Source organism: Barbatula barbatula (assembly GCF_947034865.1).
Source record: "Barbatula barbatula genome assembly, chromosome: 1".
NCBI lineage: Eukaryota > Metazoa > Chordata > Actinopteri > Cypriniformes > Nemacheilidae > Barbatula > Barbatula barbatula.
In genome coordinates this window covers 15927673-15943389 of record NC_136766.1, presented here as the reverse complement: position 1 = coordinate 15943389, position 15717 = coordinate 15927673, and the positions used below count along the sequence as shown (strand labels likewise).

General features: G+C 37.2%; 1 protein-coding gene across 11 annotated transcripts in view; it reads right to left on the bottom strand.

Annotated features, from left to right (window-relative positions):
• Positions 1-15717, bottom strand: part of celf1 (cugbp, Elav-like family member 1) — a 36773-nt gene that overhangs the window by 17912 nt on the left and 3144 nt on the right. For 6 of the 11 annotated variants that reach the window (XM_079458798.1, XM_079458802.1, XM_079458804.1 and 3 more), the window contains exons 2-3: positions 15434-15476; positions 2401-2523 (exon numbers count right to left, since the gene is read on the bottom strand). In XM_079458798.1, coding sequence (XP_079314924.1) covers positions 2401-2504 — 104 coding nt within the window. In that variant the 5' untranslated portion in view covers positions 2505-2523; positions 15434-15476. The remainder of the gene's footprint in view (positions 1-2400; positions 2524-15433; positions 15477-15717) is intronic. The other 5 variants (XM_079458806.1, XM_079458807.1, XM_079458808.1 and 2 more) reach the window with 1 other exon arrangement.

Sequence of the window (15717 nt, the reverse complement as noted above, 5' to 3'; positions counted from 1 at the left end):
CAAAGCTTTGTTTAATCCATTTAACTGCAGTACATGCAGAGCACCACGTTTCCACATGGAGCATGATTACTGACGCACAACCTGCAAAACTCTGGACATGTTATGTAAACACAAGACGTTGCAGAATAAATTACAGAAAAATCTACAGGTTTTCATTTCTGCTCGGACAACTGTGAGACTGCGACAAACAGTGTATGTGTGTGCGCGCGCATTACAATGGTGAGAACATTGTGCTTTGTACGTTCCTTATCTTTAAACCAAACTTTTAAGACTTCAGCCGGCAATGTTTATGCTGTTTGACTAGCGATCGTCACAGTACGTATTACGTCCAAAGGCTGAAAGCGGTCTTTGTGGCTGTTTAAACATGCGCGCTGTACAGGGCTGTACAGTGCGACATATAACTATGCATTTACCACACATGCGATACAATTTGGAAGGTGCATTAATCCACTTGTTTGTTTGAAGTGCGTTTGTTGTTGTGCATGTTTCTGTGTGATGTTATGGGGCTTCCTGATTTTACTTAGTAATAGTCTATTTTGCGAGTGAACCTTTTTGTCTGGCTGCTTTTAGTCCATTTAACTACCGGTAGATGCAGAATTGTGGACGCCAAATCCTGTTATTTAAACATCTGGCACGGTCTCAGTGAATGGACTGCATGCAACACGTGTGATTGATTTGTCCGCATCTGCGCTGTATCAGGACATGAATACATACATTTCATCTCCAGAGTTGCCCTGAGAGTTCATTTCAGAACATTTTATGTGGACAAATATATTGCTAAAAAAACAGTAGTTTGATTAGTTTTAATTCATTTAGGTAAACTAAATGCATCATGCTACAGCTAAAGTTAGTGGTATGAAATAATTAATTCATATATATACCCGTTTCAAGTACATGACAGTATTTTTCACACAACATTTTCAAATGATTGAGAGAGGAAATACTAAAGTAGATTGACTTAAAATGCCCTTTTATGCAGTCATGGTGAGTGAATATTGTAGAACAATTTTACAGGTTAGTAAGTCACACAAAATGATGCGGTTTATAAAGAGGTTGCACTCATGATGAAGTGAAGCAATCAGGATGCATGACAGTTGCAGTCAAACTGTACAGAACCTTTTAATTGTGCAAATTTCGCAAACAACTGGTTACTACACGATGTAAACAATCCCCTTCCAATTTATATTTGAGAAAATAAATAGCTCGAAATTAACTTTTTTCCTTGGTAGCACCATATCTATGGGTAGCACTGGAGCTCTCAACTTCAAGAGAATATGCACCCACCCGAAAACTAATAACGTGGGCTGTATGAATACAAAAAAAATAGTACAAATTTTATTAAAACATGCATGTGACATCTGCTGTGTTTTACATTGACAGGAAGAATGATTGAAATCATGAAGCCATTGTGGTAATCATCATCGTAGCATACAGAGAAACAGTTTACACCAAAAACACACGTTATATGTGAGCGTTGCACACGTTGTTTAAGCTGCATGCACCCGTTATGCGGTATATTCAAAATAAATATAAAATACACACCGGTATTCGGTGTGAGCCGGTATAATGCCCATCACTAGTTGAATACTCAAAAGAATCGATAGCTACAGCCCTAATCAGCAAGTAATAAAACTAGTACAAATTATTAAATTATGAGCAATAAAACAAATTAATGTACTAAAGTATATGTGCACCGATTGACCGGCCAGAGACCAGAATCGGACTGTTTTTCTTGCATATTCCAAGCCAAACGTGGGCAATAACATCACATCCATCAGTACACTAAAAGCTGCAAGTAAATATGTAAACGCACGTGCGCACAGCTCGTGTCTGGATCCAATATACTGTGAGTCCCCGCAGACTGACACACATCTCTCATATCTGCTGACTGTACAATAATTAAGCAAACACGCAAATGAAATTAGTGTTTCAAGTTGGTCAAACTGTTGTTATCAGGTACAGATAGTGTAAAAAAGTTAGTTGGGCTTCCAGTGCAACATGAACAACAATCACCGCTACAGCCTTATTTCTTGAATGTATATGCAAGATTCGCTGTTTAGTCTCTCTGCCACAGTTAATCTAGTGTGTGTCATGGCCTCTGTCTCTGATAAGAACGGCTCTTTAAGCTGGTGCACCGCTGGTGTAAATTTGCAACAGTTACGTTCTGTGCAACAAACACGCAGCGTAACCGAACCTTTACGATAAATGAAACGTGACGTTTTTAAGCGCAGTAAATAGTGAAATACGGTAATCGCTGCATCCCTAAACATAACAATGACAAAGTAAGAATGAGTGAGTTTATTCTCATTCCGGCATGAAGTATGGGTTTCCTTTGAGGTAGAGCATGTTGGTAGAGGTTGTCCTCAGGGGCAAAAAAAAGTGAAGTGTAAGGGTTCTTACCCGCCCAGGGCAGGTACTTCCACAGCAGGAAGGGAAAGCTCGCATTGAGGTTGCCCGTGCTGCACTGTGGTCAGGTAGAGGGCTTCAGCGTCGATGCTATCCATCCAGTGCCTTTGTCAAATGCTACAGAAACACACCAAACATCACAGGACACACATCAGACACATAAACGCACAGGAACACGCACATAAGAAAGGAAAAAGAACAACAGACGGGATAGACAGATTGAAAACTGCATGCAGAAAAACTGTATGCAGACAGATAACACAAATACAGAGCATTTAAAGAGAGACGGAAGGCACTCATTGGATGGAATCTTCATTGTACACTACAGATTATAATATTAATAGGAGCCAATTAATTTAGTAGAGTGTCCGTTTATCAAACGGAATGCATGAGTCACACATGATCTTTTTTTGCTTTATAATTTGTTTTAATCTCCTACAACCACAAAGTACAAAGTCAGAGTAACAGATTTCTTCAAATAAGTCTTAAACACCCACAAAACCTTCGCTAGAGCAGTAACTACCATAGCAACAATTTCGTGCATAAATATTAGGTACGTTGATTTTCTGATCATACTTTTTGCCAGGCACATTTTCCCAAATCCTAACCACTTCAATCTTAATTACTATTAATTGTGGCTTGAAGTGAAAAATGTTTTATATTTAGGTGTGATGAATTTTTAGGCACTATTTCGTATAGAGGTATAATGAGTAAAAAAAGACATTTGATGATATGCACCAAAACATTTACAAAATATTAAATGCCCGATATGGAATAAAATAATGCAATGCTAGAAATTGCAACTTTGAGACATGAACAATGGAGAAGCAAAAGGTTCATTGGGTTACCAGTCAAACAAAGACAAAGAAAACAAGTTTACCTGCAAAATTATGAAGAATTAAGATGAAAAATAGGGTGTGAGAGGGATATTCATATCGATCGTTCAACAATAGTAAAAATGTATCGATTAATATAATACTATAAGCTAAATAATTTTAAGAGTATGCTTATTTTTATCATTTAAATAATCTTCATAATATTATTTAAATAATAATTTAATAACAGGTTTTTAAATAAATTAAATATATATATTTTAGTTGTATGTATGGTGAAAGAAAAATGCTATACAGCTATATATGCTATGTGCTATACAGAGTGTGCAGACACGTGCGGCCAGGTGTAAAGACTATCCGAAACGTTTTTGAGACGGATACAAATCTGATCACGCAAAACACTTGACGAAACTGGACAAGTCTAATTCATTTGATTGTTGAGACTGAATTTGGAAGAGTAAAGCTCTGGCAAATGTGCAGAGTCACTGGCAGCCTTTGTTTTAAATGTAGATGGGCAACAATCACGCTGTACAATCTTCCCGGCGTGTTTCCACAACGTGACCCATGGTTTCCCTGCCTTCTTTTAGACATGACGTTAAAATACGAATCTGAATAATTAATAATAATTAATTAGACATATGAATAATTAATAATAATTAATTAGACATATGAATAATTAATAATGTTTGTATTTTGCAAACGTATAGCAGATCAGATTTATGTTTAGCTAAGACACATTTATGTGGCCAAGTGCCCCCTTTAGATATGAATCCTGACTGGTGGAAAGCAAAAGAAACGCCCTCCAGAGGCATTATCTACGCATTCCCGGGACATCCGTGCCATCTGAAAGGCTGTTTTTTTGCCACGGGTCTAACTGTCTACAGGATCCAGACTGTCCCCACAATACGTAAACATGTTACTTTATTGAATAAAAATTTGCTTTGGAATAAGGAATGCCTGCTATTTGTATTTGATAAATTAACGAACCGGCAAAGAAAGTTTTCAAGTTACTTTCTTGCCCGTTTATTTTGTGTGTTGGATTTATATATTTTTTCTCCATTGTCCAAAACGCTGCAGTCACGTTTAAAATGTGATATGTGAATGCAGGTGCTGTTGTTGATCTACTCAGTATGCTGCTGTTTGCATGTGAAAATAATCTTTGGGTTTTTAATGTCACAAACCCTTGTCAACTGTAGCAGTCTCATTTCGAAGTCTGCACCATGTCAGTCTATGGTAAACATTTACAAGAACACTTAAGACGCATGCATTTGCATTTGGTTGGGCAAAGAAGTGCAAGTATCTTCCTCAATATTGAAATCAAACATTTTGTGAAGATCATCTTATATACAGTGTGCGTCTTGTAAACACAGTTGTGCTTCAGGGTTGTCAGTAAGCACCACCGAATGTGCATGCATTGAAGTGCTCTTTTGAATGGGCACCATAGACTGACATGACAGAGGAGAATATAAAGGCATGTGATCAGCCAAGGACAAAAAAGGAAGACCAACCCCAATTCCCCCAAAAAGAGTCTTTAATGTTACTAATTAAATGTTACATGATTAAAAACAGGCAACAGTTTTTTTTATCATTTCGATTTTTTTTTGTTTAACAGTCACCTAAACAATATTTAAAAAATAGGTTGATGTTTGGGCAAATATCTTATGCTAATGTCTAATTAGATGGCAGTAACAAATGGCACCCCTTGAGTATTTTATATTTGGCCTATCTTTAATTTTATTGTAATAATTCATTAAATTATTGAACACAAAAAGCGAAAAATACTGTGGCCTAAATACAGATTTCCTTACACAGTCACTAGATTGTGCATCTACTTCATTCATACAGCTTTTGTCCACATGTAATAAGTGTAACGCTGCATGTTTCGGTTTTAGTTAATTTAGAGCATTCGGTAGAGACTTCAACGCATATATATACATACATACACACACACAGTGACTAGACAGGCCATTTGTATAGTTTCAAGCCATTAAATCGCGGAATGGCCTAAAGGGAATGGCAACGTGATATCAGCAGCGCAACGCACCCTGTGACTTTGGGACACCGACACTCAAGAAGAGATTTGGAAATAGTAACGTTAGAGGTAGATGTTTAAATGTAAATAATTAACTAGGGCTGCAATGATGAGGCGACGTCATCGATTAAGTCGACTACAAAAATAAGTCGACGCGTCGCATGATTAAACGTTATTTGGAACAATGGCGGATTCTGCTCCCGCACGTTGCGTCATTTTTAATTAAGTGGGAAACTGAACAGCGTTTTGTGACATATACAAAAAACCAGAGGATGGAAGTTGAGACGTCAATATGATATGCTTTTACATTATCAATACACAGCTTGGGAATCTACGTTATTGTGCATTGCATTCTGGGCAGTCACCGCCGTGATTTAGGACACGCTCATATACACTGAATGTCAAAAAATATGATGTGCTCAAAATAAGAATAAAATAATCCAATGCTAGAAATTGCAACATTAAAGCGTGATCAATGAAAACCAGATGTGTGAGACCGACACTTTTGCTTGCACATGACTAAGTGTGCGGTGAGAATTTATGCTGTGACAACCCTACCACTGCAGTGGTATAGTGCCATGAGGGGGTGAGCTGCCACTTATACAAATATAAGTGTAATAAAAATTATAGTTGCGATCGGGATCGCTATTTGCAGCCTTTCAATTGTAGATTGTTTCATTTAAAATATTTTACATTCATTTCTAGCATTGCATTATTGTATTCTGATATTGGGCATTTCATATTTTTTGACATTCAGTGCATGTTAAATGTCTTTTTTTGACTCAGACCTCTACTGCTTAACTATTGACAGATGTTCCTTAAAACCATTGTCTTCAGCAAAGAATAATGGCGTTTTATTCAATGGTACTCTGTCATTTGAGAACCATGTCTCAAACACCTCGTCTCTCTGCACCAGATGAGGGTCGTGCACCCTCGTTGTCTGATATGTTCAGTGAAATCCTGCAAGAAAATGCCTCAAATAATAGGTAGTCTATTCTGTTCTTAGGCTTCTATATATGTGACTAAGATTGTAGCTATATTTCTGCTAGATATATATTTTTTGATAAAAATGTTTATGCACTGGCCCCATTTAAATACACTATCTTAAAACTTTCTAAAATGTCATGCAGATGACAAGCTCAACCGCTAGATGTTTATCTGTCTGAAGTCCCCAGAAGTGCTGTACATTTTTATTTAATGAGTAGGGTCAAGTTTACCATTTAAATTTGAATTTTATTTTATACTGTGCATTGTTGCAATGTGCTAAATAAATATTTGCATAATTTGTAATTGATTTATTCTTTGAAACTTTAGTATTAATTTATGCAATTGCAATGCCTTGATTTTAGTAAAGTTAGTACAAGGTAATAGCTATAAATTCCATGGTACTAATAATTCGCATAATTTATTTCGGTATTCGGCCTTGGTTTGCTCTTTTTCGGTTTTGGCCAAGAATTTTCATTTCGGTGCATCCCTAACTATTAGGTGGCTGCCCTGCAGGCTTATTACAAAAACTCCAACTGGTCCAAATGCAGCAGCTCGAGTCCTTAAACGTACAAAAAAGTATGAGCATATTAGCCCGGTTCTGTCAACCTTGCACTGGTTACCTATAAAGCATCGCATAAACTTTTTGCTTATTGCCTATAAAGCCTTGCATGGTTTAGCTTACTTGCATGAACTTCTTTTGTATTACAGTCCTTCACGTGCACTACACTCTCAGGCGTTCAGTCAGTTGGTAATACCTAGAATTTCAAAATCAAGTGCAGGCAGCAGATCCTCTTCCTATCTAACAGTCTTCCCCCGCACTGTCCGGGAGGCCGACACACTGTCAGTTTAAATCTAGACTAAAGACACATCTTAATCTTGCATACACTAAACTATCATAATATAAATATTCTGAAGGTTTAGGCTGCACTAGTAAGATAAACCAGAACCACTTCCAATAACAACGGATGTATTTGTTGCATCAAAGAGTGCAGAACAGTACTTTACTCTCAGCCAGTCTTGTCTCATTGATCCAAGGTTACCAGAGCGGGCCGGACACAGTGCCTGCCCAGAACTGACATAGGCTGTGATGATAGAGCCGGATAAAGGACGTTACGACTTTAAGTCTTCACTACAAAAGTTCAGCCGCTATTAGATTATTAATGATAATCTTAATTTTTAATTAATTATTTTGCCTTGTTATGCAAGCACTGTCGAGCTTGTGCAGAGGCTGCAGCTTTTGCCAGAGGGGAACTGGAATCCCTTGGTTAGGCCTGGTTTCCCCTCAGAGGTTTTTTTTTCTCCTCCAATGAAATTCCTCGCCAGTTTGCATACCGTTTTGCACTGTTTGCCTGGTCGGGGGGCTGTTAGAATTTTATAGTTTTATTTTTACACTGCATATAGGAATTTATAGTCTGTCTGATATTTGACCTGTGTTTTGACTTGCATAACCTTATATGTTTTGCTTGGTCAATATGTTTTATTGTATAGCTGCTTTGTAACAATGGAAATTGTAAAAAGCGCAATATAAATAAAGTTGACTTGGCTTAAATAATAATTCTGCACAACTAAATATAAAGATTTTATCACTTCAAGCCTTTGCTATTACATATCAGTTATAAATTATTATATTCACAATTAATAGAAATCCTAAAGATTGATGTGTTTAGGAATTGGTCAAATGTACCTGGATAAAAACCTAACCAGAAAATCAACTTGCATGCACTGTAGAGAAAATATCCGTGTTCATCAGTGTTCACTGATCTCTATAATTCTATATTTAACAAAACAAACAACAGAGGTTTCAAGATGCAGGGTCTGAGGGGACGACAGAAAGATTAAAGTCTAAAATGTCCAAGCAACTGGCCAAACATATCAATTCTTTGTACAACATGGCAGGAAATCTGTACTTCCTGAAAGAGATCTCTTGACAAGTATTGGTGGCCAGTTGACACCTGCACATTAATAATTTATCGTTCTCTTGGGAAACTCAATGTCATACCTCTGCGAGGAGTGGCCTCTGTCCCTGAAAGAACAGCGAGAATGATCCAAAAAGATCAGAGGCCATGCCATGCTTTAATAGCTGCAGAGTGACTGTGTGGCTTATTCATGGCCTGTCCATGTAAGGCAGTGTTATAGGCCTTTGGGGTGAAGGGTGGGGGTAGAGCATATGGTCAGCACAGTTCATCTAACAACAATCTCACTGCAGACTCTAGAACAGTAGCACGGACAAACAGTGCAGTGGACCAATTGAGTTTCGCCGAAGCATCTGGAAAAACCCTGCAGCTGGTATCACACTCGCAACTGTATAGATGAACACTTAATTTTGTGGGGTGCCTTCTCCCTATCATTTTCCTCCATGTATGGCTACAAAACGCTTGTATGTGAATACGGCACTTAATTTCAGCCTTTCAGAAGGCCAGGGGTCATAAACTTCAGGCAGTTAACTGACCGTCCAAAACAGAAGGTTACTTCACATCAGATACCAAAACAGCTGCTGTCATTAAAGCGAAACTTTAATAGACCCACAAATCACTCTCATTGATTTGTTAGTCAACAGGACAAAGGAAGGGTTGCCCTCTTTGAGTTCATTTTGCTGTTATGAGTGTAAGAGGAGTTGTTTAAGAGCTTTCAATGACACCACAGCATTTCAAAGTACAGAAGAACATCTGTGCCAAGAGCAACACCATCTTACATCAATCAATCATGGATGAAGTCTCCAATTAGTGCATTAACTCCCGATAAATACTGTGGCCTTGACACATACGTGTACCAGAAGACTGAAACACAAACCTTACCAGACATATATGGATCTGTACATAAAAGGGGAAAGTCTCTGAAAATACTGAATCAAACTTACATTTATAAAGGTTTTAAACATTAAAGCAGTAAAGAATTTGGCTAAATGTTACCACTTAAACGTCAAAGCAAACTGTCAGTAACAAATGCATCTGTTGTGACAAGATGCAATTTTATGTCACTAAACACAGAAGATGCTGGTGTGTTAATGAAAGTGTGCTTTAATGTTCCTCAGTATTATCTAAAGACAGATTACTTTAAAGAAATAAAACTTAGCACGGTTCAGTTATTTTATAATAGTTTAAAAGTTTTAGTTAAAAAGGATCAGTATTTAGTTTAATATTACAAAACCACCTTAAATATTCTGGCGTATAGCAGTGATGTGCACATTGTGGCAAGTTCCTGTTTTTTTAAAAGCTGTTTGACAGGTTTTGGACCGTTACAGTGAAACCGTTGATTCTGCTGATGGCTGAATACATGTCAAAGCCAAACCAGAGAGACTACTCTACCCAGAGCCAAAAAACAAGTTGTAAAGCTAAAGCAAGTTGTAAACGGCTATTTTTCCTATATAGTAGTCAATGGGGGAAAAGAACTGTTTGGTTACAAGCATTCTTCCAAGTATCTTATCTCTGTATTCATCAGAACAAGACAGAATTTTTTTTTTTTTCGGGTGAACTATTCCTTGAAGTGTTTCCTGCAGTTGCTGAATAAAAAAATGTACACAGTATTTAGCTAATTATTCTATGACTTTCGCAAATTAAGCTTTTGAAAAGTCTGTCACATGACTACGTGAATATTTGTAAAATGCATTCACGATTGTGTTTGTTTGTTTAAAATGGAATGGGGGAATAATTATTCGGGGATTTAATGGCACTCATTAGCCACATTAGCAGCAGTATAGGCAGGAATGTTCCCAACAGGTGCTGCTGACCTCCATGTGCTTACTGCCTCCTGTAGAGTGTTGTTCCGATTAACAGCTGCCATGGTGCAACAACTGTCAGAGAACATGTATAAACTTACTACAGCAAAATCTGACAGAAGTCAAAGCTAAAGAGATCATGTTTACCTGCAAGCATAAGTATCTTAAGTACAAAATGAATTTCAGTGACCTGATGAAAGTTTTTTTTATTTTTGTCCCTTCGTGAGTCTCTTAAAGGTAAAGCGGTGGATGATTGATGGCTCCTTGAAAGAGCCTGCACTCTGACACACATCCCTTCCCCCTGTAATGGAGACATAAACCCCCTTGACGTTGAGCTGAGCCCTCACAAACCCATGCTTACGACTGTCCTTCTACACTCTCAAGCTAAATACTCTTCAGTCAGTATATATGCAAATACACACTTCAATATGAGCACAGAACCTGCTGGAATTGCCAGCCTGTAGTTTGAGATAATGGAGGTGTTGCCATGCAGGCCAAAAATCCAACCACCAAAGCCCAGCGCATCATCATCAATTTACAAATGTGTGTGAGACCAAGTAACCAAGGAAACCGTTTGGCTTCAATTCTGAGAGAACTGCTATAGAATAGAGCGTTCTTTAAATGCATCTTTCTAATTGCACATGAATTTAAGACATACAGAATAACAGCAAAAAATGGAATATGGTGGTGCAAAATAATCTTGGAATTTCCTAAACATGAAGCTCACTTTATAAATACTATTCAACCAAACACTATCTACAAAATATCTATCAAGCAATGCAGGATTACAGCTTGTGGATAAATATGAAGACAATGGTTATAAACTCGTAACTCTCGGCAAGCAACCACAAAAGCTCAAGAGCACTCAAACAGACTAAGGAATTAGGGCTGTACAATAAATCTAAATCGATTCACAATCTCGGGTTTCTGGCCAAAAGTGAAAACTTCATTAAAAGCTAAGATTTTGTACAAAAACATGAATAAAACAAGAGTTAACTGTGTGAACCTGACACAAGTGTTTCCCACAGGATTCTGAGAGACTGTGGCTTCATCTAATTAGCTTATTTGTGACATCATCACATGCGTTTGGTCTAGTATTGGCACTTGAAATCTGTTTCACTTCTACACTTGTAGCACAAGTAAAAAAACGTCTGTTGTCGTGTTTCTTTTAAAGATGACAACAGACGTTTTTTTACTTGTGCTACAAGTGAAGTTTATCACACGAATAGGCAGGTAACTGACAAATTACATTAATTATACAGATAGAAAAATTAGGGCTATATCATTTTTGTTTACCTAAATTAGTTTTAATTTTTCTAAATAAAATGTGTCCACATAAAAATACTGTAGTATACCATAGTATAGTATTTGTTATAGTAAACTGCAGAAAAAGTCCTAGATACTAAAGCATATTTTAATCTTCCTATAGTAAACTAATTTTACAACCATACAATCGTACTATTGCTCTTTTATGACATATCACTTATTGCTCCCTAAATTCTTTGCAAGTCACTTTGGATAAACGCGTCTGCTAAATGACTAAATGTGGGACATCTTCAGACAAACACCAAGCGGGAAACCAATTATGATAGACAGGGTCAGCTTTCGGAAGTAGGTACTAGAAAACTGAAGAACCGGATCGTTTTGTGAGAAGAGGGACGGCGGTGAACAATACACTTGAAATATAAAGCAATTGTTGAAACTGGAAACATGAAGATCCATTGTAAAACGCCCAAGATAAATATTCAAAGCGTCGGAAAAGCCAAAGAACAGCCGCTTTAATGTATGAATCTAATGAAATCTTCAAGATCTTGAGTTACAAATTATATATAACTTTTGAAATCATAATCAACTGATTGTAGTGCACTGGACCAACAGCACTGCATCGCATCTACGATTCACAGGTATCACGCATCGAACGCATACATTTTGCACAAGCTCTAGTTCAAAGTCCACTTCTGATGCAGAATGGGTCATTTATTATTTTTAATCTGTTTAAGTAGAAAAACGTGTTTTTTGAACATTAATCAATGAATAGGCTCTATATCACTTTGGTAAATCTATTATAGTTTTTTTGTATATTCCTGATATTGGTGATAAAATCGAATAAAAATACTTTCTCCCTTACAAAAATTAACCATGGTAAAATGACTAAGTCAAACCAATGGAAAACAATACTTTAATAAAAACATCAACAGTGGATATAGCAAAGAATAATCACATTTTGTTGCGGTTAGCACAGCATGAAAAGTGCTTGTCCTAGAGCATTTCAGTCCTTTGTAGTGCAATTTAGGCAAACAATCAACTATAGGTGGCAAGGCACCGTCCAAAGATCTCAGGGATAAAGTTATGAGATACAAAAATATTTCAAAGGCTTTATCAATGCCTAGGAGAATAGTGAAGTCTATTATCAAGACGTGGAAGGTGTTTGGTAAATCACAGACCCTCTCTGGATCAGTAAGTCACTACAAACTGGATGAAAGAGCCAGGAGGAAAATGGTCAGAGAGGCTACCAAGAGGCCCACATCAACATTGAAACAGTTGCAGGAATTTATGACAAAGAGTGGTCATTTTGTGCATTTCACAAATTCTCCACAAATCTGGCTTGTATTGGAGGGTTGCAAGAAAGAAAATGCCACACCTCAAGAAAGGCCACATGCATTCACGACTAAGCTTTGCCAAAACGCACCTTGAAGATTCTTAGGCCACATGGAAAAAGCAGTTATGGTCGGATGACGACTTAAATTGTATTATTTGGCCTCAACACTAAACGATATGTCTGAAAACACCATTCCAGTCGGACCCGATAGCCTTGTGGTTAATGCTCCGACATATGGTGGTGTTTTTATTCGGGCGACCCAAGTTCGAGTCCGGCACACGGTCCTTTCCCGATCCTACCCCGCTCTCTCCCACTGCACTTCCTGTCCTCTCACTGTTACTGTCCAAATAAAGGCAAAAAAACGCCACAAAAATAAATCTTTAAAATACACCATTCCTACGGGTAAAGCATCGAGGAAGTAATATCCGGTTATGGGGTACTTGTCAGGATAGAGAGTAAATGGATGGTGCAAAATACAGTAAAATTCTTAAGGAAAATCTACTGCCCTCTGCCAGAAAGTTGCCTATGGAAAGAATGTTTATCTTCCAACATGACAACGACCCAAAAAACAGAAAAACTGACCACAAAGTGGTTAAAGGAGAAACAGGTGAATGTCCTTGGATGGTCTAGTCAAAGCCCAGACTTGAACTCCATTGAAAATCTGTGGAATTACTTGAAGACAGTAGTCCACAAAAGGTCACCATGAAATTTAAATGAACTTGAGCAGTTCTGAGTAGAAGAGGAAATATTGCTAATTCTAGATGTGCAAAGTTAGTAGATACATATCCCAACAGACCAAAGACTAATTAAGGCAAAGTGTGGTTCAACAAAATACTGACATAATGGGGTTTTCCTTATTCCAACTCGGTGATTCTTGTTTTTTATTTTTTCCTGACATGTTGGTCTTATGTTTTTCTCTTGGATATTATAAATTGCACGTAAATTAGATTATTTTGAAGGTGGGTGATTCTTTCCAATATCCACTGTATATTAGTCAGTAAGAATAGGCCATTTAGCACAGTATTCTTTCGGGTCGGTCCATTGGCTACTGCGCTACGCAACAGTTACATTACACTTGTTCAGAGTCACGCGTTTCTTGTGCTTTGACAATGTATGTGCAAGTGGCCTGTTTATATGCGTTGTTATCCTTTCACAGATGCGGAAACCATTTATAGCAGGCACAAATAACAGATATAGGATTTATTATCATAAGATATATTTATTTTGCAATTAAACATATTCGTTTATGACAAGAAAAACACATTCTTCCCTTGCAATGTTTTCTGTTTCGCACAGTGTTATGATGACAGATTAATTACGGTCTGTGGTTCCTGAACTAAAAACATTTGGAGCCAGTGGTAAGCAAGATTTATAAAGTATGTAGGGTAAACAGATGGAAAAATATAAATTCTTTTCTCACTTTTTATTACTTAGGTCTTCTATATTGCCAAATAATGTAGTCTACTACTAAAAATATATAATATATTGCCTAATATGATTTGAGACGAGTTTTGCATCATTTCGTTAGACCTGCAATAGACTGAGGGCGCCGAGTGATTACTTTGTGACATTTAAAAAGAATAAGGATTTGTATGTCGCTCGGGAACAGGGCTGAACGAAAAACATAGAAGGCCAGCGCTGATCGTGTGGTTATTAAAAGTTTTTTCATGTCTGTAGATTTATTTCATTATTTGACCCAAGAAGAAGCAAATACACTCGGCAGGAATTTCTTGGATTACTAGATAATTTATGGTTAAAACGAAGACCAAATTATAATTTCGTTTTCAATCCTCCCATGTTGTCTGTTCCATATGAAGTCCATCAGACGACTTTTCCTTTAAACAAGCATTTTTTCATCAGGCTGATCCATTCACCTTTCTTCCAGCAAAACCTGACCTTCCAGACCGCATTTAGTGGGTTTTAAAGCAAAATTAACGTATACTATGCGTGAAGAGCATTCACTTAACAGCATAATCACATTTTTGACAGAGGTCGCTTTTAGAGCGTTTTGCATCTGAACTCTTCATATGCAGCCACCCGCTACATGTGCAGAATCTTACTTTGAAAACACTGGATTAAATCTATAATTTTTTCAGGATTTCCAGCACCCGATGTGAAAGGCTGTGTGGGAAACTCAGCTAACTTCTCGTTAAGTCATGATGAACTCGTGCCGTCGTCTCTGTCAATAACATCTGTGACTGTTGATGTTTGCGCGGAAATGTAAGTATACGGAGAAACGATTATTGAAAACAATTATTTCAAGTATTTACTATAGTAAAATTGTAGTATATTACAGCTGTCAAAGATTATGGTAACTATCACACTCTATTAACAAAAACTACAGTATTCTGTATCTAGCTATAGTAAATTCAAACACTAGTAAAAATTAAAGTATACTACAGAATTTATAAAAAGTTTAAAAAAAAATGTACTGTATCTAGGAAATTTACTACAGAGTTTGCTATGATAAATATCACATTCTTCATTTTGATGTTGAAAAAGTTCAAAACTAGTTTCAAATAAGCTAGATACATTTTTATAGTAACTTGAAGTGTAGCTAACTACTTTTTCAGATGGGTAGCGAAGCTGTAACTTTTATTAATGAGTTACTTGCAGCTTATCTAACTACAATTTTAAAGTAGCTTCCCCAACACTGGTTGTTATTTTTATAGGCTACTTCTTATATTATATATTTTAGTTTGTTTTGAAACTATGGAGAAAAGTAATTATGGCGGGCCCCCATAGTCTAATTAATGAATGGGAAACACTGCTGACAAAATGCTCGCCCACATGACATTGAAATGTCTTGCGAAACAAGTTTGAGTGTAATACTTCTTATCACATCAGTGAAAACCACTTACCCTCTCTGTAGTCTTGCTTTTCTGAAATGTCGCTCCCGCCAATCTGTGAAAAGAACAGTCATATGGTTAAATTGTATTAATGAACACCTGTGTTAATTGGCAGTACTGTGCACTTGTCAACATCCAGCGTTAATTAAAATCTTTTAATTGTCAGCATGAGAACACGCCCCACCCCCTCTAATGCCCCGCCCTAAATCCAGTACCTAAACTAACCCAGAAGCAAGCGCGGCGCTGGTCGCTCGACCGAAAGCATATGCATTTTTCCCATTGACTTTTGGAAAATC